We start from the raw sequence: 27,222 nt of genomic DNA, 5'->3' as shown, positions 1-27,222 counted from the left end.
CACACCAAAGAGCAGTGGCCCAAATTCACCTCTAGGATTTCAGTATACAGTCTGTAAAACATACCAAGACAAAATGCTGTTGCTAAGCAGATGAAATTTGAGTGAATGACACTAGCCCTGACTCTAAATGCTCTGCATGCAAACGAGCTCTGTAACATGATGGAAGCCAGTGTTCAAGAACCAGAGCTTTAGCTAGAATGTGTAGTGTTATCTGTCTGTCACTTTAACCAATCCTTAGTTCCACTTTACACTAAACATTAGGGTTTGAAATTTATTTGTCAGTATGGTTAGCAGTGGGTCCTCACGGAACATCCTTCCTCCTCCTACAAAAACAACTGACAAAGTCTTCTGCACCCTTTACAAATTTCTCACCCTTCATGCTCTTAGGGCCTTATTCTGCAAATCTGATGCATAAAGAGCTTGATACCACTTGCATAATTCTAGAAGAAAATGACAAAGATGCCAAACCAAGCAAATCAAACAAATCAAAGCAACTCAGACAGACCCCAAATGCATTCTCGTATCGCTCTTCTGAACTCACAAAATGGAAAACCAGCTCTTCCCCTCTTGTGGCCTATGATGCTCCCCAAAAAGCCTACTTTCACTTCAGGTTTTACAGCAACTCATGATGATAAATGGTGAAGTGCAGTTAAGTCACACTTTTGCTGTCTCCTTCCTGTAATAACCACTCAAAGCTGTGATGCAGCTCGAATGACAACCCCCACTACATGGCCAGTGGTGCTGACAAACACAGACACACTTGCTTGCATTCTCATTTCAGCCTTAAACAGAGGAAAACTGCTCACGACAGTGTCTCAATAGTCACTCTGTAACACCATGCAGAAAGAGGCAAGAAAGAAAGTGCTCTGCTGATCATTGCTTACCAACACAGGACTCCCCAGATAGAGAGTAGCTTCCATTGTCATGGAAACCGCTTCTGCACTCACAGTGGTACCACCCTGGGAGGTTAACACAGCGTGAATGGTTGTGACACTCAATGATCCCCTCTGCACACTCATCAATATCTGCCTCAGAGAAAAACAGAAGCCAGCCAGGAAATTAATTGCCTTTGACACCAATGCTTTAGGTTTGGTTTTTATTTTACTTTACGTTGTACTTGTTGTTTTTTCTTTTTAAGTCTTTCTTTAATAGATGGATCAAGGTTTATTACGGTTCCAAACAGCAGGCATGTAAAACATAACTCACACAATAACAATACAAAAGAACAACAATACATCATGGAATCTGAGACTCACAAGACACTTGTTTACACCACAATTTGTTTAAAATACAAAGCAAACAGGCAGGAGATTTTTGTTCTCTGTTTGTTTGGGGGTTTTTTAATCCAGAAGTTACATTTATCTGTGCATATAGAGCATCGCAGAGCAGGTTCGCCACTGAAAAGGCAGTTTCAGCAATATTCCTGCTTTACAAACTGCCTGTCCCAGGACACCAGGGAAAGAAAAAACATTTTTTCCAGGATTTATGTTTCTGATTCTGATATTGGCAGCTCTCCAGTGCTTCAGGTGCTCAGAGCGATTTGCAAACAAGACTTAATATCTTTTGTTCATGTGATCAAAATAAGCACCTCATACATGTAGAAGAGCATGGGACAAACAGAAAAAGCAGCCCACATTCCAGGTGCAATAGGACATGGAGCTGGTAAAGAGTGAGGCAAATGTCAGCAATTCTGCAAGGGAAGGCTGCAGCGTGACAAGAACCTGCTGAGTTTCAACACGTGCTGGGTTTATAAAGGATGTTGTTAAATGTCTCTAACACAATTAAGAGACCTCATAATTACCAGTAACCCTGGCTAATCCCTGCTGGCACCTGCCTGCTTCTCTCCTTTGAGCATTTTTCAGGCCATTTGTAGGTTTGTAATTAAATTAGCAAACTAATTATATGTTAACCTTGTGGTAATTTAAGAAGCTATTATATTTTCATTCCTCTGTTTAGCTCACACTATATTTTGCTAATATTTATTTACCCTAAATCTTGGACAGTGTTCAGCTGGGTACCTTATCAGTGAAAATGAATCTCACATTAGTCACAAATATTAGCCCTTTTTCAGCCACTGAGATTTTGTTCTTGGCAATTAGCACATTTAAAATATGCCTGAAACTGTTCACCAAATGCATAAACTTGGGCGAAATAGATTTCTAAACTGCACTGAGTTCTGCAAGCATCAAACATTTCATGCAAGATGCAAGACTGAGTTCAGGTTATTAAGTAACTCCAGAGCACAGCTTTTATCTCAATTTACAAAATACACCAATGTGGTTTCACGGACAGCAGTGGAGACACATTGATGTATGTTGAAAATGATTCCAGTGAAGTCTCCTTCAAGTCCATTTTCTTACATATTAAAGGCAACACCACAGAAAAGCTCGATTTTTCCTCATTTATGTAATATTTATTCTTGTTGAAACATGATTGAGAAACCTAAAGAAATGCTGTTTTCCAGTTTTGTGCTCACCCTCACTCAGGAATGAGGCAAGTTATCTACATAACAGGGCTATAACCACTATTTATTTCTAGCTGTACTCAGTTTCCATCTAACAATAAAGCTTTTTTAATGCTTTTAAGTCTGTCACTGCTGCCACCTTTTCTGTACTTTTTGTTTAGTAGAAGCTAATTTTAGTGTTAAAACCCTCCTCAAATCTAGCTGTCCATCAACAAGGAGTGCTGCTCACAAACTCAGACACTTTCAATTCATTACAGCAAACAGAACTTATAACCATGATCTTTTCACATGTCATGGCTGAAGGAACAAGTTTAATCCTATTTGGAAAGTGAATGACTTTGCTATTGCAGATCAACTGAAAATGAATCCTTCTTCTTGTTTTCTTTACTTTCCCAGTGTTGAATCAGAGAATATTCCTGTTTAAAGATTGCTTCCTTGGGTCAGTTCTGCACTGGACCTCTATCCATTCAATTCTGCATTTTTCATTTACAAAATCAATAGTGTTTTCTTACAGTTCATTTCTAAACTTAAGCCCTTTGGAAAGTGTATTAGATTTAGGCTCCTGGTATAGGATGCTAATTGACTGGTAATTACTTTTCAGACAGCCTGTCTGCCAGGATACCAAAACTAAGAAGCAGTTTACACAGTGGAAGAGCAGCATCAGCTAAAGCCTCTTGCAATTATGTCAGAAGAATAAAATAACACACAGTACTATTTCAAGGCTAGATGACTTGATTGTGGCAGTACTGTACCCATCCATAGCTTTTGTCTGGTGACGTTTGGGGAAACACAAACCAACTTCTTAAACCAGCAGAGCTGTAAAAATGGGACTCGCTTTCAGTTGCAGAGGTTCTTCCTTTTTACTTCCTTGACCTCCTCAAGCCAATGGAGTTACACCAGCACTGCACTGCTCATGCCGGGCAGAGGGTAAAGGAAAAGCAGGTGCTGTGCAGGCTGCTTTGGGAAGATCTGCCATGGGAGACACTACCAATACAGAAGCAACTAGCAAAAACCATGTCAAGCTTCTCCCTGCTATCTGTTCTCCTCCCCCAGAGTCATTCCCAGCTTACAGGAGGTGCCCTGCTCCCCTCCAGGTTAAAACCAGAGCACCTTCGTGCTCCACAGCCCAGCCTCCTCCCGAATCCATGTGTGTGTGATGGTACAGGGAAGAGAAGGCAGAAGCAACGCTCGCTGCTTCTGCATCAAGTTAGTATTTCTTTGGCAACAAGTCTTTAGGAGCACCATGTAATACAATATGCATGAAGAGCATGAAACAAGGAAAACCATTAGTGGCTTCCCTACTTGTCTAATACCTCACAGTTGCTTATTGCTGTGCTTAAAATGATGTACATAAACACTAAAAGGGAGAAAATGATATGACTAGATCTGTAAGCTTCTGTGATGCTGTGCATTATTTGCAACATACATACAAATGTAACTTTGCAAGTATAGGAAAACATTATGGATTTGTTTTAGAAATTCAGAAGCATTTAAGGTGCTTGCAATACCAAGAGGCAACTGCAAATAACAGCTTTATAAAATAGTTTGTCAGACACCGCAACATTACATAGTACACTTAATACATCATTTCCATCTGGACATACCATGGCTTTTGAAAACATCTTTTTGAGGATTTTTTTTTTTTGCATAGGAAGATGTTGCTATATATAATGGAATCAATTAATCTTTCTTCATCTTGGCTTTTCCACCTTTAGATCCTGGCACTGTATTTGCATACATGCATCAGGATTAATATCTTCCTGTCTGTTTGGGGTTTTGCTATAGAATTTGAGCTATATATGTACTATTTGTGTGTTTTATGGGTGCAGGTGCTTACCACAATACACTATATATACTTCCTCCATAAAGTTACGTTAAGCTGAAATGAAAGCATATACCTCTGACCTGACAGTGAAAGCAGCATAAAAATAATCACCATTCTTCAAAGGAGCACAGAAAAAACTGTTCAGAAAGACTGTAATGGCACAGGCAAGAGGAAACAATGGGTGCACATTTTCTGGCTGTGTTCCCATGTTTTAGGTCTTGTTCCCCCTCAATGCTCAAGTGAGAACATGGCTGTCAGGGCTTCAGGCTCTGCCCTCTCACAGATTCTTGCCATGGATGGAGGAGCCTTGGTTTGTACATGTACATCTTCTTCACCTTGTTCTCCCACATGGCTAAGCCCTGCTCACAGTCAGTGAAAACATATTACCAATTACCAAATTTGTGTGGGCTTTCTGTATACTGGCATTAAAAGCTAGACAGTCTAAACTGGAACAGGCAGGTTAGTATTTCCTTAGGAGCTGACAATTTTCCGTAACCTTAACCTGCCTCTGTAGTCTTCGGGTAAATATCTGCACTACCTTTGCATTAAGTGTAATATCTGTCACTTCTAGCTGTAATTCAACATAAGACATTGCTGCTCTTACCCCCATGGACCTATTTTAGCAGGTTTTTCCCATTCAAGCCTTCTTACAAGGTCCATGCAAAAGGAAATCCAGTACAGACCATTCCAATTGCCTGCTTTTATCCCACTCACCTATGTGACTATAATTAGTACAGAAGTATTAATGGATCTGGCAAAGCTCCACTACTATGGCTTTGCAAAAGCTCAAAAAGGGCATATTTTGTGTTGTAAAGGCACCAGTTGGTTTTGAATAAGTTATTACAGGATGTTAATCCTGTCCTTCAAGGACAGGTCTGTAATTTTTACTTTTAGCATCCTAGCTTCTTGCATTATTCATAAAGGTATTTATGCAGACAAGAAAAATAGGATAATTTACCTCAAAATAAAACACAATGGATTCAGAATTCAGTGAAAAAGTAAAATTAAAATAATTCAATCCTTTCTAATGCCTCATCACATTTAAGTCACTGAGTGATAATAATGAAAGAAAAACAGTTCAGTGTCACGTAATTGCTGGCAATCGACAGCTTCAGTGAGGCAGTTTTATTATAAAAGTGTCTGTTCATCAAACCCTCACTGTGCTCTTTTTCAAGAGAAAAAATATTAGATCCTTATCTTTAGCTCTCTATTGATCAGGAGACCTATAAGCAGGAAAAGCTTGTACTAACAAGAAAGGAGCACCCAGTCTTAAGCTTCCTGGATTAAAATCATACCCTGACAGTTAACTCTAGTAGTTCCAGAGCATCAGAGCTTTGGTTTCCACACTGGAGGATTTTTCTTCAACATAAAACTACCAGAAAAATTCAGCCAGCCAACCGAGGCATAAGTTACACATAAAGTACAACCTTTTCCCACCTCCTGTTCTCGCATGAGCCTCACTTCCACGAGACAGAGATAGCAAGAAAGGGTTGTCACTGACAGCACTGTGAAAACAGCTTCCCTGCTGCAAAGGAGTCATTCAAATACTTCAAATAAACCATGAAAGCAAAGACAACTACTTTGGATGAGCAGAGATGAGAAATTCTCTCTCTAAAAGAAAAGCCTTCCCCTGCCTCTCTTTATGACAAATTCAGTTCATGTGAGTGAATAATAATTCTACTGTTTTACATAAACTGATATAAAGGCTGAATTTGATCCTTTATTATTAATTCTTCTACTGGCTATACAAGCAGATCTCTACATTAGCTTTGACAGTTGGCTATGGTTATCCAGAAGGGCCTGCATTTATTTGTGAACATACAGAATAAAAGCACAAATCCACAGACACTGGCTGCCTGCATGATCTGGCAGGTTTGCCCAGTGTGAACTAGAAGAGGCTACACCACTGTGGGTCTACAACCCAGCATGCCTGGGATACCGGTGATATGACAACAGTACAGCCACTGAGCTATGAAACAAATGGTGACATAGAACAACATAGATAAGCATATAATTTAGTTACCTATGAATAATGACTCACAACTCTTGCTTGTGGGGCCAGTTCATTCTTAAGACTACAGAGATACTAAAACCAGAAAAGATAGGAAAGCCTAAGCCTTATCTAGCAACATTTCTAATCATCCCTTCTTTGTCTCAGAGCTTTAAGTGTGACACAGATTCCCCTTCTCTCTGACTGAACCCAATAACGGGCTTTGGAATACTTGCTCAGGAAATTTTCCCTTGACATTTGGCCTCTTTTTAATTACTTCCATTTTAACTCATTAGAAGATTTTGGGCAAACAATCAGCACCAAATAGCATATTCCTCTCAGCAGTCACGGCTGTTAGCACAGACAGATTTTAATTGCATTATATTTAGATTGGCCTTTGCAATTCCTTCTCAGGTAGGAAGAGTTTGGCTTGAAAAAATGCTACAGGCTTAGGCCCATTTTTCTACTTTGAGGACACAGCAGTAAACCATGAAACTTTAAATGTGTTGAGATAGTGAATACAACTTAAATTCATGAATAATCAAACCCACACAACATTTTTAATGGTCCTAAATGGCTTTCAGGGATGAAAGGTGTGCCCACTACACATTATAATTAATGAACAGCTGTAACATGCTTTATTGTGTAATTCTGGTTGGTGTTACCAAGATTTTTAATCATCTGAAACTCATGTGCAAATTTAGAATTATGAGTTTAACAAGAATAAATGGAACTAAATTAGTATCAGAATAATAACACAGCCTAGTTGTACCAGCAATTTTTAAGATTAATTCTTTTAATTTATAACATCTAATTTACTGAATGAAATTCATTTTTAATACACACTCCAGGATGATGCCGTTGTCAGTTTAGTGCCCGTCTCTCTCACACCCTCATATTTGTGTATTTATATGCTAAATACACAGCACACTTGGAGTATGCAGCCTAAAGATCCTGGATGGTTCCAATAAATGTCACTTCATAACTGAAGTTGAAACAAGAGGGTTTTATTTTCACATTTAAAGCTTGATGGGTGATGTAGGAAATCAGAACTGCAGCCAGGCTCCTCAGTGGGAAACATGGCAGGAATAAACTACACAGGGTGAAGAAGTATGTCATATTTAGAGTTGCATTTGAGTTTCTGTTGCAAAGAGGATTTTAATTATCACTCCACCAGTCAGAAACAGACGGACCAACTTCACAATTAGTAGGTTAAGTTTCAAACTGAGGCAGAGACTTTCTGCCAATTTGAGGCTTACAGTCTGCATGTCTCTCGAATCACTTCACCCTGACACTTTATTTCGACTTTTCCCATGCTTTGGAAGAATACTGCTGTCATGCTTGATGGAGCTGACTTGGAGGGAGGTTTTGGTTTGCCAGCTCCTGCTGTTGCTGGACTGATGACTTACAATTCAAGACAAAAGTTCAGCTCATTGGCTACTAGTACCTTGTACCTGCTGGCAACATCCCCCCAGTTCTCCAGCAATGCTCCTCTCATACTCTTTTGACATTATGTTCTTCCTAAATGTACCAGAGTGCATTGTCAGAACTCTGAATTGACTATTTTCCTATCTATTTAGGTATAAATAGTCTCCACGCTAAAGGTGACACATGTAAATCACTCTGGTAGCATTTCTATACAGAAAGTCAATAGCAGACCACTGGTAAGGTGGTGGTTGTTTATATTGTTTTCTACAGTCCATTAGAGAGATATCACGTGCAACTTACAGGTAAGATAACTAAGGCAGACATGTGCAGCCAAATGTCCAAAGTTGCCCAAAGCCAGTGTGTGAAAAGCTCCTCAGTTATGAAATTCCAGCCCACCACCCTATCATTTAGGCCACCATTTTTCTACTTCCTATATAGATGTTCTTAAATAACCAGGTATGGGCAAGGCCAACCTTCACTCCTCTCAAGACCTATGAACATGGGCTTTGTTTTTGAAGTATCTTCAGTATCTTCACCCCTGATTACTAATTGAATTGAATTCTGACACTGGAGTTGTATCTGCATATATTACACATAAGAAGCCATTCAGAATATTAGATACTCATACTAGAATAAAATGAAAGAACAAGATCAACAGGAGAGGTCTGTCATGTCAATAGGTTGGAATCAGTGAAGCCCTCAGAACACAGAGGTACACAGAACGGATTATGTAGATTTAAAGGAAAATAAAAAAGTTCAAATATATTCCAAACAGAACAGGATTTTTATGCATAAAGCTGCTTTAATCCAGTTCAAAGCATAACTGCTGTAAATTAAAATAACTGCTGTCTGGTAAGACCATACTAAAAGCATATTACAGATTGCAGAATTACATTTCAGGAAATCTGTGTGGAAAAATATATTAAATAGCTGATAAACAGATTAGATTAATATATCAATGAGAATAAAAACCAATTTTGACAATTGATTTTGGCTTGCTGCAATTGTAAGTTTGCACATTCCAATACCACAGCATTTAAGAAGAGCTACCTAAGAGCAATTTATGTTAAAACAAAAGAGTTGATGGAAGGCAGCCAGCTAGAAAGCAGCTTAGCAAAAAAGGATCTGGGAGTGCTGGTGGACACCAAATTGAACATGAACCATCAAGATGGCCCTACTGCTAAGAAGGCGAATGGTATCTTCAGCTGCATGGGACAAACTATTGCCAACAGGTCGAGGGAAGTGATCCTTCCCCTCTGCTAAGCACTGGTCAGGCCACATGTGGAATGCTGGGTCCAGTTCTGGTCTTCCCAGTACAAGAGAGACATGGTCATATTGAAAAGACTTCATTGAAGGGTGCAAGGATGATTATGAATCTGGAGCATGTCACATGAAGAAAAGCTGAGAGATCTGGGACTGTTCAGCCTGGAGAGGTAAAGGCTCAGGGAGCTCTTACCAATGCATATAAGTATGTGCAGGGTGGGTGCAAAGAGGACAGAGCCAGGCTCTTTTCAGTGGAGGCCAGTAACAGGACCAGAGGCAATGAGCACAGACTGAAACACATGGGGGTATCAGTCTGAACATCAGGAAGCACTTTTATTGCAAGAGCGACCAAATGCACAGGTTGTCCAGAGAAGTGGTGGAATTTCCATCCTTGGAGATATTAAAAAAACATCTGGACATGGTCCTGGGCAACTGGCTCTGGCTGGCCCTGCCTGAGCAGCAGGGTTGGACTAGATCACCTCTCAGTGGTCCCCTTCAACCTCAGCTGTTGTGATGCTCCCTGATTCCGTCTTGGAATGAATGCTCACTGCAAAGAAAACCGCTGAAGTAAACTGGATGCAGGCTGAAAATTGGTTCATCAGAGCTACAAAAGATCAATGTAACCTCTCATAAAATTGGACACTGACAAACAGCATTTTCTACCCAACATCCTAACTGTCTGCAATTCAGTGCATTGCACAGAAAGAATCATTCTGGTGACACTGGCTCTAGGTATAAAAGCTTCGCTGATGAGCCTTATCATTATTATCCAATGTTAGCAGGCTACTTCAAGCACAATCTTTAGGTACAGTGCATAACCAATATATCACTCTACCTAGCACCTGAAATGCTCAAGTTCAACATCAAAGAGTCATAGAAATAGCCTATTACCCTTATCTAGCACATCCTGTGACAGAGAATAAATGTTCCCTACCATACACTGTTCAGTGATTTGCCTCAACCAATTTCAAACTGGTTCACATGATGAGTCCCCCTCCACTTCATTGGGAAGATTATACTGCAGCCCAAGAGTTCACAACATAGGAAGTCCTTTTGATTAGTTTGTGCCCTTCCATAATCAAATATGGTTCAGACAAAATAACACTTGTCAAAACAATCTCACTGCTAACAGGAGGCAGCAGCTGACGAATGATAAAAAGCACATTTTCTTCCCTGTGGCTGGGGTGGGGGAATGTTGGCCATTCTCCCTAAAATGTACGTGTGTACCACTGAGCCAAAGGGCACAAGAAGCAAAGGCAAATTGCAGGTTTCCATTATGAGATTGTGCATGGCCCTATGGCACCCCTGAGAGTTTAATAATAATGAGAAATATTCTCAATTAGTCTTTTTTAATCCTGCAATGATTAACAGCTTCAGAAAACCATTTTCATTCATACAGTAATAAACCCTCCCAAGGAAGCAAATCCTGAAACAAGCAGTGTAAAAAGAGCTCTTGAGATTGCAAGCGGAATGATGCAAAGCTCTCTGCAGCCTTCATCAGGGATGAAGATGGTTCAGGAAGTGCTGATCAACACTGTGCAAATGGTAAAAATTAATTCTTTTGGAGAACGTATGAAGGGTTTCAAAAAGAGGATGAAATCTGTGGTGGGTCTTCGACACAGCATGTTGGATTGCAACTGCTCTCATTCAGTGGAAGATCCTCATATCTCTGGGAATACATATACTTATTTCTGATAATGAGATGGGTGCACAAAAAGACCCAACACAAAAAAATAACAACTAAACAGAAAAATGGTTGTTTAAGAATTAAAAATAACACTCCTGCATCACTTGGCCTATCTCCTTCTGTTCATAATGCAAGTAAAAGTCATCTCTGTTTTGGTCTGCTTGAACTACCTCTGGACCCAGTATCTTCTGTCTGTCACTCGACCCTCCAGTGTAGTTACGTTCACCCAGGTTCCTAACCCCATCATGTCATGTGCACAGCCATAAAAGCAGTTTGCTCCTGTGATTCCCCACACACAACCCAGTAAGTCTGAGAAATGTGAATAAAGTGTGCTTTCCCAGGTAACTTGGGCAGCACCATATTCCACTGCACAAAATTATAAGTCAAAATGTTGTAAAAGATCTATGAGAATTTGCTAAACAAACAGCAGTCCAAACATCCCACTGACATGTTCAGAATGAAGGATTCATCCCACCTGACTTAGAGATGCTCCACAACTGTCCTGTGCATCCTCAGACATCAATGAGCCGAGATACGGACTTTCAGAAGGTCATACTCAGATCAGAATTAATTTAAATATTAAATCTATTGTTCTAAAGAACACATTTAAAAACTGCAAACATTGAGCTGTGCTTTCAGTCAAGTTAAAGAAACTAGCCCCTTGAAGATCCAAAATTCTTGGTTTCCATTACAAAAAATGAACTATTCACAAATATTGAAGCCCATCTGAAAATGAATTCCTTTTTCTACATGCAGCTTATATAACTAAGCAGAATAAAGTACACCAGCAGGTATGAAAGAACCGTGCTGCAGGTGAAAAAACAGATTCTCAGGATTGAAAGCTTCAGTCATTATTGTTACCCTTCTTTTTAAACACTGCAATAAGTATTTCTGAATAAATAAGAAGCGACTGTTTCCTTAGCAGAAAACAAGCACTTTGAAAACCACGCTCCCTCTTTCATTTTTTAATTAGAGACTGAATTCTTAACTTCACTAAACCATTACTTGCAGGCTTTGATCACAGCCCAGTTTTCCCAGCCTGGGTGCTGCTTCAGACATCAATAATTCCAATTAAACAAACTCTGAGATACGACTACATCATTTCACTAAGCAATTAAAAATGTGCAACTGAAATAAGAAGAAAATCCTGAAAGAAAAGACAGGGAACTCATCAGCTGTTAATAATACTAATAAATGCATTGCACTTCCATACCATCTGTCATCCTGTGATCTCAAAATACTTCCGAAGTATTAGGTCATATTACAATACTTTGAAAAAAAGTAAATATACAAAACCCCCTGGTTTTAGTTGATTATGTGCAAATTCAGGATGAAAATACCGTCATGACTGCTTATTGCATGAATAATATCTCCACTCATTAAAAACACATACTTATCCAAATTGGTTTTGTGCCCCCCTTTTCTTTGAATTAAGTAAGTTTTATTATACCCAAGTTGAATGTAATTGATTTTCAACAGCATTTCCAAAGGTAGGAGTTTCTCATAATAGTTGCTTTTGCTATTTGAATACCACAACATAATTTACTCCCTTAAAATGCACTCACCTATGTAACTGTTCTGCAAATGCTGGCATCCAAAACTAGCTTTTATTGTACTACAAGGATCATTTTGAGCTTTCTAGAATCTCAGACAGCTACATGAGCTAAATATTAGTGCTTGGAGGGTTTGAGTGGCTCCTAGGACTCAGTGTATCTGGCTAGAAGAGTAAACTGAGGATTACAAGCAAGGACTGCATGAGGTTTAACACTGGTGCTACTATTGCCTCTGTGTTTGATCTTGAAAAGTTGCTCTGCACTTGTGTTTATTTATAAACAAAATCTACAGAAATCTTTAATAGCTTGTCAGGATATACTTCAGATGGTATGCAGATTAATGAATGAACATACACAACGTTGTCAGTTTACAGAGTTTTTATATGGGCATACCTGTGTATGCAGTCTCAGCTTCAGAGCTTCATTATCAGTGAAATGAGTTTAATACGCGGCACACAGGACATCACAACACTAAGTATTCAGAAAAGTGGGCACCTCTCAAAAAAACCTGTCCTACGTGTATTTATGCATGTAAGAGGAAAACTACTTTTGAGGAATAAAAACAAATCACTGCAAACAGAGCATTTATACTGTTTCCTTTAGACTTTTTCCTTTAATTGCACAAGGCATGCTCCTTTTCACACAAGGTCCACGTAATCTTTCTATGAAGACTACAGTCTCCATCATGCACATTAGATCCAGATCAAAGACTGGGTAAGGTGAGCTGCACCAGACAACACGATGACTGTGACGTATCATATAGAAAGACAACAGCAGTGGTGGTGTAGCGTTGAACATCAGAGGATATGAGCAAAAAAGGGCTGGAGAGGAAGCTTTTCCACAATAGGAAGCATGACCTAACACACATTGGAAAGTGGAAATTGTTCTTAGGGCCATACGAAAGCACCAAACATATCTCACTCTGTAAATTTTAAATCACTTGAGAGTCAGTAAGAAAAGATCCTTGACAGTGGCTTAGGCAAATGGCCACTTTAAAATAGATGACTGCTCAATAGTAGTAAGAGGAATTAGAATAATAGAATAATAAGGGAGTATTTACAGTCCTCCTGCACTCTGGTCTGCTCTGCCTCTTTGAAGAGTAGGTAAGAAAGAACCAGAATTACTGAGCAAACACAGGATTGTTAGGAGCTCACAGGAACATAATCAGTCAAATCCACAATCCTCCCTTTTTCTTCAGTTACTTTGATTTTGACCTCAAAATAAAACACTTGCATTCCTAGTACACTGATACCTACCTTTCAATGACATTTCCTTCCTATGGAAAGGTGAACATTAAACTAAGAGTTATCTATTTTATTACAGTGCCATTGGCTAGCAGTCAGATACCAAATGGTATGTGCGGCCCTTTTGCCTTTGAAAAAGAAAAAAAGAAATGAAAAAAGGGGAGCAGGATGACATTATCCTGCTGTCCTCTAGTTAGAGCAAAGACAAATCTGTTCCTGAGTTTTAAAATAACTCCTGAAGGTCCAAATTTCCAACTGATGACAATCGCCTGTTGCTCATCCTATTCAATTCAAGTAAGCCACAGAGAATTAATTGCAACCTATATTCCCACAACAATCTTGATTTCCACAAAAGACATTAAAACCCCTTCAAGCAAAAATAGTAAGAGAGTGAGACACATCTCACCCAGTTTCAGATGTCTTCAATGTCATCTAAATGTACATCTTACAGACAGTTATCTGGTCCCCATTTATCATCAATGAGAGTTGGGTGCTTTCAGGCTGCAATTCATTGAACACCTACTTCAAATGCCTCCTTAGGAGAAGACTCATCGTGCATTAGAAATACCTATTTCTTGCCACTGACTATAACAAGTAGTTTAGCTGAGTACCTCAAAAGCAGCCAGCCAGAACCTCTCCCATTAAAACAGGGTAAGACAAATTCTATTTTCACGTGATGATGTGACCATCTACATGAAGAGGAACCAGTGACAACTGTGCTGAAGGGGGTTGTAAATCTAAATCATTCATCAGAATCCCAGACTAACTTGGGCTGGCTGGGGTGTCAAAAGGCCTCTGGTTTGAGCTGCTGCACGCAGCAGGGCCTGCCATGAGGGCAAACCAGTCTGCTCAGAGCTGCATCCAGGCAGATCTCGAACACCTCCAAGGACAGAAACCACACAACCTCCCTGGGCTTTTCCCATGGGGAAAGGTTGCAATCTCTCTTCTTCAAATTTGCCTTTTGCACCCCCCACACTCCTGTAAAAAGCCCAGCTCCTTCTCCTCAGTAACTTCCTGAAGGTGCTGGGGAGCTGCTGTCAAGTCCCCTTGAAGCTGTGCCTTCTCCAGGCTGAACAAGGCCCATTCTTCAGCCTCCCTCACAGAGCAACTGCTCCAGTGCTGATCACCCTGAAGGCTTTGTGCTGATCAACCTGCAAGTTACCGATGGTTTTGCGATGACAAAACAATATCCCAGATGTGGCCTCATGAGTACTGAGTAAAGGGATAATCACTGTTTTCAGTCTCCTGGCTGTACTCCTGTTAATATAGCCCCAGGCCGAAAAATTCCTCCTCTTTTATGTGCTGCAGTTGCGACAGAGCAGCTGTCTCCCTCGGACTGGTTTTCTCCAGGCAGCTGTCTCCTCCTCCCTGGCCAAAAGAAGCATTTTAAAGGTCTATTTCATGTTCCTTCACTTTCCTCTCCGCTTGTAGCTCAGTTGTCACTGGCCTCCTCTTTAGACGTGTCCTCTTGAGATGGGATGTTTTCAGCTGTGGCATTTTTGCACTAGAAGCAATAACAACTGTAACAAGAGCACATCAGCTACGAGGAAGGGCTCCACAGAACCCTTGTGAGGCTGTTTGCTCAGCAAATTGAAGATGAATTAGATCCTCTCCAGGGCAGTGTTGTTTGGCTGCCATGGAGGCAAGTAAGCTACTGGGGCTCTTTTGGTCTCTTTAATGGTCCAGTGGGAGACACTGGATGGAAGAAACAGTTTGAAACATATGAAAACAGTACTTCTAACAATACTTTAAGGGAGATAAGTTTTACAATAAGTCCTTGCCTGTTTTTTATTTTATCTTTAGCCATTTTTACACCTTTCCTTTTTCCTTACCACCCATCCCATCTTTTTTTTTTTTTTTTTTCTTCTGGTATGGAATATAAAGTTCAGGTCCAAAGCAGAGCTCAAAAAGCTATAATCTAGGGACAAGGAGGTATTCAGTACCTTTTGTTGGAAACTCTGAGGCTTTGTCCCAGGTAGGCTGATTTTTGGTTGCTCAGACTATCCCAGTTTTCCCAGGTGGGAAAATTATTCTCACCCTTCCAAAGCCAAACAACCCAAACTTGCTCTGCTGGCTAATCACGAGCAAGCTCTCTGCCTTCTTGCTGATGGCAGTGATCGTTCATCCCTCATTAGAATTCTTCTTTTAAAAAGACCTCTGCAACAGAGTTTTTGGCCTAAGCACTCCTTTTCTAAGGTTAGACTAGAATCTTCTGAACTGCTTTAATAGCTTTCATACTTCATAGCCTTTCTCAAAGTTTAAATTTTTACCTTCATTTATACTGCTTTTAGTTAGAAGTGCCTCTTTTGAAATTGTGAAAATCATGCCATAGACACAAGGTAAGAACTGGGCTTCCTGGGAAGAACTGAATATTTTTGCATTTATTTTTCAGGGTAACTATGACTTTTAATTAAAAAAAAAATTTTTTTTAATTGCTTCCTCCAGTAAGAGCCATTAAAATAGCGAACAGGATTCAAAGGAATCCCTTTACCAGTCACTGCCAGCCCTGGAACTAGCTACAGCAGCTATTTCATGGCATATAGTTACGCAGACAAGGACAAAGAGAAAGTGTCCTTGACCACAGATTTACTTTGTAAAATGGGTAATTATCCAGAGAAAATTTTTTTAAGACCCCAACCCTGGCAATACATGTCAATAGCACAGACCATACTGTAGGGCAAAAAAAGTTCAGCTTCCTATCTCAAATTTTGCTGAGCTTTCACCTCAGCCTAACAACTGTAAAGGTATCGTGGCCCCTAATGTGATTCCCACCCTGACGTGGATAGATATGGCCATACTTGAGTTTCCTAGACTGTACATTCAGGAAGGAGATGCAATCCCATAGATACAGGACTACCTCCCAGGTATCTTATGTCATAAAAAATAGTTTGAAAAAGCCAGGTTGGAAAATTTAATTCTGAATTAAACTTCCATCTTTTCTTCTTCATCAAAGTGTGTCCTGTTAGTTACAAAGGAGCAACTTGGTGCTTAGATCAAAGCATCTCCTGGCTGTGTTGTACTGAAATTGAAGTGTCAGACTGTTTCCCTGCAACACTAATACAAATGCTTTGATGCACATGTGTGTGTAAAGCACTTCAGTCATAACTTAGTAGTATATTTTAGAACTAGATTACCTAAACTGTAATTTCACATTACGGTATCACTGGAAATCGCCCATGTGATTATGTTACTGTTAGTGATGTGTTATTAAGAGAGAAATTAACACTAAAGCATACTTTTGAAACACAGACACGTCCTGTAGAAGGCTACTTGGTGTGTCCATCAAAGAACACTGTACAAGGGAACAACTACAGTGCTGAAAACAGCACTCAGGCACCTTCTGGTTAAATTCGAGTCAAGGGACATGCACATCCTGAGCCAAATATCAATGAACAAGGGAAAGCACATAAAGATTAGGCCTGGAGCCTGTCCTCAGATATGACCATGGCAACAACCCCACAGTACTACCAAACCCTTGGTAAGTAGTGTCTCTGCAGGTCTTGTTCCAAAATATGTACTTAAAACAGCTTTCTAAGGGAACGTGGATCTCAATTCACTGCAGTAAATAGCAGAGCCCTGCGTCTTGGCAGAACTCTATTGCCCAGCACAGAGAGTTGCTTCTGCACCTGTGAGAGAGCACCTCCCTCCCAGAACGCCAGGATTTTTTCCAGTGCTTCCAAACTTCAGGAGACAATTAGTCTTTCCCATCAGCACTCAGGGATAGCATACATCTGACTGTAGCAGGACAGAATCATAGAATGGCTTGGGTCAGCAGGAGCCTTCAGAGGTCATCTAGTCCAACCTCGTTGCCATAAGCAGGGACATCTTCAACTAGACCAGGCTGTCCAGAACTACATCCAGCCTGGCCTTGAATGTCTCCAGGGATGGCACATCCATCGCTTCTCTGGGCAACCTGTGCCAGTGTTTCACCACCCTCATTGTAAAGAATTTCTTCCTTATATCCAGCCTGAATTTTCCCTCTTTTAGTTTAAACTATAGCTTTTAGTTTAAAACACCAGAATGTAGAAAGGGAAATCAAAACATTCACCTGAGCACGAGCCCGCCTTGGATCTCAGGACAGCAATTACTAAACATGTTCAAAGGTTTTTGCAACCTCATTTTTCTGGTGTGCAAAACGTTAGAAAGTCTATTTCAGCTGCACATTAACAGTCTTGAAAATTTAATTAAAAATAACTCCAATGTTATAATATTTCTCCCAATTTCTTACTACTGCTTCACAATTCCAGTACAGTGACTATAAGCGAAGCAGAGCAGAGCACATTATTGTAGCTCTGCAGAGCAGCCAGCTCTGGAACTGCTAAGAAACACAACTCATGCTGCCACTGGCTGCTTTTAACTTGAAGCAGTTTCTGTCATTTCCAAGAAAACAGAAAAAACTTTCATGTGCAATTAACCAGCTGGATTGCTCAGATCCACATGAATTATCCTTCTGAGCATTCACCATCTTCTTATTTGTCTATCACTCCTGTTTGCACACCACCATATAGTTCTTTTGATTTTAAAAGTCCCCTTCAGCTCTACAGATCATAAAATTCTGCCTGTTAAACAGCATAGTGTTATCATTTTGCCTTTTTCCTTACCATTGCATAGCTTATCTCTCCAGTTTGTGGTCTTTGTTGATTTATAATTGCCTGCCAATGACTATATTGATAATTAGACGTGATTTACTGATATCCATTAGCAACTTGTCTATTTCAATAGCTTGTTGGAAATATATCTGAAGAGTACCAGAAAGTATCTGATCCATATTCTGTAATACTGATTGTCAATGCTGTTTTACATCAAAAAAACCCTTTAATAAGTCATTTATTCTATTATTGTCTTTTGAAAAGACATTTGAAATCTTGTTTAATGAGGATTTTAAACTTCCATATTTTTCTTATTTTATATTACTTCATAACACATTATGCAGTCCTAGTGCTGACACAGAATCACAGAATGGTTTGTTGGGCTGGAAGAGGCCTGAAAGGCTATCTAGTTCCATCCCCCTGCCACGGTCAGACCTGGATGCGCACAGTCTATTAAATAATTTGGGTGATTTTAAAGAGAATTTGGCCAGTTGATACTTGTTCCTGTTTCTCCAGTCCTTATTATAATTAAATTGATTAACACTAATATACGCCTTAATATCACTGGCAAGCCATGAAAACCCAACAGGAAAAGATAGGCATAAACTCCAAAAAAGCAACACCGAAAATGACACTTTAATATTCCTACTCCTGAAGTTTCTGCAAACATTTTTGGGTTCAAGGACAAACTACTTCAAAACATATTAAAACTTACGTTTTGGCTACTTTAACAGTTTCTCTACAAGCAAGTCCCAACTTAGCTGCATCAACAACTTAAGCCATTCACCCCACATGTTATGGGTACTTGCCATAATAAATGTTCCATAGTCAGAGAAAAATGAGCCTGAAGAAATGAGGGAAGTGCCTTCACTCCCTTCAGCTAGTGGCATAGTCAGGACTAAAATCTATAGTCTATGAATTTATCCCTGACAGTAGACATTAAATTACACCCCTGCATGCAGCAACACTTTGTAAATGTGACAGTTTGGATCCCACTTAATATTTAATAGAGAACTTTAAACTGTATTAAGCTAGCCTGAACAAAATTTGCAATCCAGCAAAGACTGAACAATTTCATAGATACAAAATAGAGTCATTTTCATTCCTGCTATTTGCTACTAAATGAAGTGTCTTGTCTACATATAAATCACATCCTACTTGCATTATAATTAAACTACGTGACACTTCTTGTGAATAATGAAAGAACTTCAGGGTGCAGCATTTTGGCCCTTTTGAGAAGCAGATGGAAGCAAGGTGCTCAGAGAAAGAAAACTGAAGAAACTTAGAACAAATGGTGAAGTTACAGAAAGTAAGTGTGAAATTACGATAACAGCTCTGATCAGCCCCAAATAGCCTATCATTACAAAGATATATTTCCATGTATTAGTACTTCTAATAAAAAAGAAATTTCTACCCTGAAATGAGCCTAAGCATAAACCTTTGTTTAAAGACTGTTCCATCTTTGCCTCACTCCTTCAGCTCCAATAGCAGCAAGCTAATCCACCTACAAACAAAGAAGGATGCTTTGGAATAACAAGGAACATCCTTGCACTCCTTCCCCAGCCCAATGAAATTAAAAACAAGCAAGAAGGAAAGCACTGCAGTGCTCAAGTCCTGCTGCTGGCTGTACCGCTGATCTGCTGGGTAACAATGAACATACTGAGTTATTGGCATTTATATCCCTGAAGATATTTGGAAATGGGGAGAGGCAGAGACAGGCTGCAAATGGAAGCATCACCCTCAGTCCTCATGTAGCACATGAGAGTCAGGGAGAGACAGGCAGTGAGAGAATGGATATGTAACCATCCCTGGATTAAGCAGCTGTTGCTCCTGGAGGCCATCAGAACCACTTAACCACTCTCCTAGGAAAGTATGTCCATGTTATTACCCTGGACAAAACAATTGTCACTGGTTTCTGCAGGGTGGAACACCAACATCAGAAGACCTTACTAGAGAACCTCCTGCAGACCCCTCCCTGGGACGAGAGAGATGTACAATGCTTCAAGCACATCCAAACTTTTAGGTTAACACCACTATCAGCCACTCTGCAAGCCATGTGTACCCATAACCAGAAACAGTCATCCTAATGTCTCCATCCAAACCCAGCAGCTACTCTTGGATCAAGGGTGTGTTTAGCCAAGAGTCCAGCTCCACAGGGGGATTCTTGGAGCACTCTGGGTTAGTGTGGTGGTTCTAAATAAACTTATTTTGGGGTCTTAATTACAATAGCTTTGGCATGAAGTTAGTACAGGGCTAGGCATCCCAAGGCAGATAAATCAGATACATACAGAAGCAGAACTTGCAGTCTCCAGGACATTTCACCCATGAAACAGGGGTGTTAGCAGAGATCTAATTACAGAATTTAATGAGGGACTGCACAGTAGGACATCCAACTTTTACTTTGTCAAAGCTCCATTACAAGTGACTACACTGCCCTGGAGACCCAGAGTTTTCCAACTACAGCATCTCAGGACACTCACCCATGAGAATGGAATAACTGTATCCTTAAAGTTCCTGGAAGTCTATTGATTAAAAATAGAAAGGACACAAAAGCAGTACAACTGGTACAATTTTGGAAAACACTGCCAATCCCTGGGAATATTTGAATCTCATTCTAAAGGAAGGGAAAGGCAGAAAAGACTCGTTTAATAGAAACAAATGAAAACTAATAATATAAAGTGCCACATGATTCTGCTTGAGAGCCCAGTAATAAGCATTTCTGATGTAAGATGGGAAGTTATCAGTGAGAAATGACTGGGGATGATAAAGACCATATTAATCAACCAGATCACAGGATAAGAAGGATTAGGCTTGTGGAAAATGGCAAAAGATATCTAGGATTTATCAACAGAAGCATTTGTAATGGAAACACAAAAGTATTAACACCATAAAACAAGGCGTAGTGACACTTAACTCAGTAGACTGTGTTTTCAACTCTGCTCACAAACCTCAAACAAAATAACCCTAAACAGAGGCCCTAGTATATACAAGTGAATCGATAATCTATCTTCTGAAATGTAGTGTTCCTCAGTTGTTTCACCCCCACATTCACAGCCAACAGGAGCAATTACTCTTTTGTGTGAGCCTATTATGAGCAAATAATAAAAACATATGTTTTTATTTAAGACAAATTATGACAAGAGGCAGAAAACCAATGCAAGTGAGTATTAACTGTCAGGGGTGATTCTAGGCTGGAAATACTGAAAGTTTCCTAGCCAGAGGACATGCAATGCCTGCAATACCTTTGGAATATCCTTGAAGGCTGAGTGGCAAGTTATTTACCTTCTTTTTTTTCTTTTCTTAAAAAACAATTAATTTTAGGACAAATCCATAAAGAGGATTATGTGACAGCCAACCACGGTAAGCGGGAACTAAGTTAGATTATCTGAAGCCCCCTTTATGTGGCATAAAATGCTAGAGACTATTATTTTTTTAAAAATAATTATAATATATGATACAATTCTGAAGAAGACAGCACTGTTTCTTCTTCATAATACCAGATACTACAGGGCAAACTCTGTGATCCATATTCCCTTCTCTCTGTGAACAGAACTTTCCCCACCTCCATTATAATTTTGTTCTGGAAGCTGCCCAGAACCAGCCACCAGACACTGAGAACACTTGTTGATTCCTAGACCAGCCTAAGAGCATTCTGATTGCAAACCATGGGTTTCTTTGAGACAGGAAAAGACAGGAGGGACTGAGGGGAAGGAAAGCTATTGATGCTTCCTATGTACTTCTCCAAAATGTTTGTTACATTTGCGAGTTCCACAACATACCTGGGAATTGGCCAGGTCTGTCTATATCTAAACCACAGAGCTTACAAGTAACCAGCTTCTCCTGCACATCAGGCCCAACAGATTGCAAAAGCTAATTTAAAAACATTACAATTTCCTGTTCAAATATGCAATTAAGAAGAGAAATGAAGATTGAGATTAGCAATGGCAGAAGATCTCTAAACTTTATATTACACAATTAACATGTTAAGTAGAGTGGGTCAAAACAACTAGATTTTTACTTGCTTGCAATACTGGGAAGTGAAACAATGGTGCTTCAGGTCAAATAATGCCTCTTTTAGTTTTTAGCATTACTTTAGTGTTTTCAAGGGTTTGTAAAAGCTATTTCACACATAAAATTGAAACATTTACAAGGGTTTTCAATGCTGCTCTTAAGCTTACAAACAGATAAAAAAGTATATTGGACTTTTACACCTGGAATAGCCACACATGAAATGGCGCTATGTTGTTAATTATGTTTTATATGTGTGCAGAGAAAATAAAGATAATTCTGGAAAATCTGAACAGTTCATTTAACCAAACACAGTCCCTCTGACTGTAGAAATAAATGGAAGTTAAAGGTTCAGGGTTCCGAATTACCATCTCTCAGTGTTCATTATGAGTACTGCTAAGCAGTAATGTCATGCAGGAATGTTCTGATTTACTTAGCAAAAATTGGTAAATAATGCAGCCAATTTTCAGGAAATTAATAGAGGTGACACAGAGGTGAGTCGTCATGCTCAGGCTGTTCTACCTTGAACATTGATGCTCTCCCAGCTCCTTTTCCCCAAGCACCCTTCCAAGGAGAGCTATACAGCAGAGCAAGACTTGGAGCAGATCACGGCCTGAATACGATGTGACACCAAAATGAAATCAAAGCCATCACCACCTTGGAAGGAACAGACAGAAGTACTGTGTTTCCCTCCCTTCTGTTCAGCAGCACTGACAGGGTCTGAGTTGCACGAATATGTCCACCAAAGAGCAGGCACAACCCCAACGGCACCTCGAAGCAGAATCGGGGCAGGCTCAGGCACAAAGCTCTGGTTAGTCAGTGGCTCTGCATAAAGTGACATTTCTGTTGAATTTTCAAGTTAAAAATATGCAGATAACATACTAAACAGTGACAAAATGTACTTGCCAAGTCTCTACTATTATTAGTACACTTCATATCCTATCATTCAGCTAAGCTTCCTGTGTTGACCGTGATTTTCCAAGGCAGCGTTTGTGCCAATTCTCCAGCACTGGGGTGGATGAGGTTTGAACTGAGCTATTACCGATTCACCCACTCCAAATGTGACCCACCAGGTTGTTTATTCTGCAGCTTGTCCACCCTGAGCTGCTCCTACTGATCTGTCATTCAAAATTGCAGGTCAGATAGAAAAACATACTGAATGTAAAACTGCACACCTCATGTAAGGCAGCACATTTTATACCATTTCTTTAGCTCTCCTGGTGCTCAAGGGGTTTGTTTAGATTTCACCAGACTGAAAGGTCTCCCAAAAATAGAAAAAAATCAGAGTTTCAAGGCAAAGGTTGAATCATCCTGTGTTCTGTGCTTCTGGGTGAGAAAACTATGCAAAAACAACTCCGTCCATGCCTGCCATTAACAAGTACAATAGTAGTAATACTATTTTAGCTTCAAAAATACTCTAATTCAAAGGACTAAGAGAAATTATCCCATATTCTGGAGATGACATCTGGCTCTTGATTAGCACAGCCAACACTGCTGCTCTGTATCCTTACTAGAAACACCAAATAATCTGATGGGACACATACTATGTAGTGGGGGTTTGTAGAGAGAGATTCAAGTTTAAGTCTTCCATAAGTCTGAGATTACTCTCCTTCCTACAAATATATATACATATATAACTGATGCTGATACAGTAATTTGGCATGGCAAAATACAGCCTTCTTTTTTGGAAGAAAGGAATCCATTTGGAATGCTAATCAACAAGGAAGACAGTGCTTTCTGATACTCAGGAAATCTACAGTTCTCTTTGATATGGCCATTCTTTTTCATTATCTCCCTGTGACATGGTCTCAGAACCAGATAAGGAAAGATCAACAGACAACCTGGGGCAGCCAGGGAAAGAGACCATCATCTTGTTTCTAGCAAAGGATCAAAGCAAGCCTTGAGAAAACTAACTCTGGCTTTTATTTTCTCATAGAAGAAATGCATTTGTTTCCCAGTATGCTTGAGCAGCAGGAGATCTATGAACAACCAAAATAATATGTACCTCAAGCTCAAAGGATCCATCATTTATTTTAGTCACAGAGCACAAGAATCTGCCTTCATAAAGCGGCCTCTTCCCACCCTTTCCCAGACAGGCTACTTGCTCCATTTTAAGAACAGACACAAAAACCCACATGGAGGATCATACCTAATTACTGTTTGTTGTAGTGAATGCAGCATTCCCTGAGCATTACATGGATCTGAAACAATCCAAGCCCCTAGTTCAGCTGTTAAAGTTAAAAACATTTAAGTTAAGGTCTCCTTCCCTTTTTCCCTTTCTCCTATGCTGATTCTGTAAGATGACAAAAATGCCAAATAAATCTACTCTTTGACTGCAGAGTTTAGCAAGTCAAGGGCAGAGGAGATGGGTAGAAAAATCAAAAATAACTCTTATGCCCTGGCTCACCAAGAATGAAGCACACACAGAAGCAAGAAAAACGATCAGTAAATAAGTCATCATTGTAACATGTTTAATCCAGACTCAAGTAGGTTCCACTGCAGTTGAAAGCTGTCTGTCAGAGAGTGCTTAAAACTGATGAGGCTGCCTCCTGTTATGAGTAACACACCAACACATTCAATCCCCTTTTCTGTACCTGGAGAAAACATCTCTCTCCTTTAAACTTTGTGCAAATCAGTCTTTTCACACCAAGACAACAGCCTGCAGGAGAGTGAGCCACAATGAAGACAAAGCCACAATGTTCTCATCAGCACCATGAAGAGCCATGTCCAACTCTACTAACAATCTCTTTTCAGCAAAAAGAACAATTTCAAGGAGCAGCCATGAAATTCACTATTTCCAGTGGCACAAACACCATGCTCTCTTGTAGAAGCCAATTTATGAGATGCTCTATTTCCAGATAATGCCCTGCAAAATCTAACACAAAGTCTGCACAGGAAGACACAGGATAGAGGCTCAGAGACCTCTGTTGCCAAAGCAAATCTCACAGTCGATTTTCAATTGTGGGACCAATTTTTCATCTTCTACACCCAAAGGAAAGAAGGAAACGACAGGAAAAGAAACATCCCATATGGAATACAACCGTTCTTAATTTTGCATTGCTTTTGTAACAGATAAATGGTGATTTCTGAGGAGAAGCTGCCCTAGTCTTCACATGGAGCTGAACAACAAGGTTTCAAAGAATGGAAACCATGAGAACAGGTTCAAACGGTTCTTGCTCAGGCTTCCAGCAGTCAAACCACTGATGCATCTCCTGTACTTTCTTTCTCACAGTATCCCACTGTAAGTTCAGATACTAGGATCTACCTTTCACACAATAAAACAGGGGTTAGAAAGCAGTACACACTGTTGGATAAATATGTCCCACAGCTCCAATTTCCAGAAAACACTCCAGCACTTGCACTGCTATTCTGTACAAGGAGGCTTCTCTGGTTTTATCTACATTATATCTCACTCATACACAGAAAATGCAGACCAGATAATAAGAAGTCTCAGCAAATGTAATTGGCAACAAAGAGCATCTGAATTTTACTGTCCTTAACACAGTATTACTCACCTACCTGTTACATCAGACTAACTGAACAACCCATGAAGACATATCCCTACCAGTATGGTGAAAACGAGAGGTCACAAGATCATCACAACAGCTTTCATTTGGAGAGAAGTTAAAAATCGTTATGTTCCTGCAGCAGCTTGTTCCACTCCGTGGACTGGAGATTTAAATTCCTCCCGTTTTGAACAGATATATAATATTGAAGCCTTGCTTCAGACAGGTCATACTAAGCAGTGTATGAGAGAGCTGCAACCAGCCTTTGTCCCCAGTGGACAAGAACAACCAGTACAAAAGTTGGCATGAAGGAGTGCACTGGAAATCCAGTGCTCAAGTAACAAGAACCACATGCAGGATGTTTGCCTGCCACTTGTGTACATTATCTGTCCTAACCATTTCTTGTGTGTACTCTGCTGTCAGAAACTTTACATCTATTCAAAGTGTGAAAGCAAAAATCTGCATAATGCTGAAGAAATAAAATAAACCTAGGCAACTGTCTGCATTCTCTGAAATAAAAGATACAAAACAAAGTTGGGGCGCAAGACTGCATTGTTTTCTGTGCAAAAAACCTTCTTTTCCAAAGTCCTGAAAGCAATTATAGAATATAGTTTAATATTAGAAACAATATATAGCATTAGAAAGCATGACTTAATGCTACTATGTGTCAAGAGCAAATTACGTTGAGTAAGAAAGTTTGCCAAAACAGCTTGAAGCTAATGAAACGGCTCATCACAGGAAATACATAGCTTTTTGTTTTCAAACCTTGAACACGCATTGCAGAAATGTCTTCAGCATCATATCCCTCCCTTGGTTTCAGTGCAATGAGTAATGTGGGTAGTGGAATACATGGGCCTAAAGTCACACAAAGAGATATACGCAGGAAACTGGTGGGTTTCATTCTGAGATTATTTCCTATGACATGGCATTCTTGCCAACTTCATTATTTATATACTTGTGATCTAAGCAGATTTCAGTAATAAAGACACCACAAAAGAAGACAAGTTGCAGACAAGGATTAGATCTACCTCTCAGGGACCCATGAAAATCCCATTCAATAACAGGAATTGCATTACAGTGTAAACAATATTTAACTCAGGTGAAATGAATACAGCAGAAAATGACTGCATTAAATGAAGATGACAGGGTGGAAATGGTTCTATACATATATAGCTCTATAATATACTCACAGCCAGCAGCATTAAGACAGTTCCACACCAGTGGACAATTTCTCATTTTTAAACTTCTTTGCTAAACCAAATAATTACATCTACTCCTTGATTTTTAGAAAAAAACCCATCTCTTTTTAAATATTAAGAAGCTGTGGGTTATCCCAAATTCTAAATTACAGTCAGAAGGCAAATAAAGGGTGGTTTGGGTTTTTAAAAATCCACACTACTTTCACAGTATTATTCATTTGATAATTCTTACATGGTTGCAATGCACATTTACAGTCTGAAGCCAAATTTGCAGTACATAATTTCTAAAATTTATAAACCCTCACATCTAAAAATGAGTGCTGTCAGCATCGCTGCTCAGAGCAAAGGAACAACAAAACCAAAAGCTTGATCTAGGAAGCACCACAATGACAGCATTATCTGCTACATTATCTACCCAAATGACCATGTAATCTAACAAAAGAGACAACAGTAAAAAATAATAATT

General features: G+C 39.6%; 1 protein-coding gene across 3 annotated transcripts in view; it reads right to left on the bottom strand.

The window, feature by feature from the left end:
* NELL1 (neural EGFL like 1) overlaps positions 1-27,222 on the bottom strand; it is a 296,603-nt gene that overhangs the window by 18,469 nt on the left and 250,912 nt on the right. The window contains exon 16 of one of the 3 annotated variants that reach the window (XM_061355044.1): positions 885-959. The exons of 1 other annotated variant lie outside the window; for it this stretch is intronic. In XM_061355044.1, the coding sequence (XP_061211028.1) occupies positions 885-959 (75 nt within the window). Of the gene's footprint in view, positions 1-884; positions 1,026-27,222 lie in introns of all 3 variants that reach the window. One more of the 3 variants, XM_061355043.1, reaches the window with a different exon arrangement.

The sequence above is a fragment of the Neopsephotus bourkii genome, unplaced genomic scaffold, assembly GCF_033783945.1.
Source record: "Neopsephotus bourkii isolate Nb327-2 ecotype Australia unplaced genomic scaffold, CSIRO-AGI_Nbou_v1 NB_768, whole genome shotgun sequence".
NCBI lineage: Eukaryota > Metazoa > Chordata > Aves > Psittaciformes > Psittacidae > Neopsephotus > Neopsephotus bourkii.
This window is presented reverse-complemented; position numbering and strand designations above follow the sequence as displayed.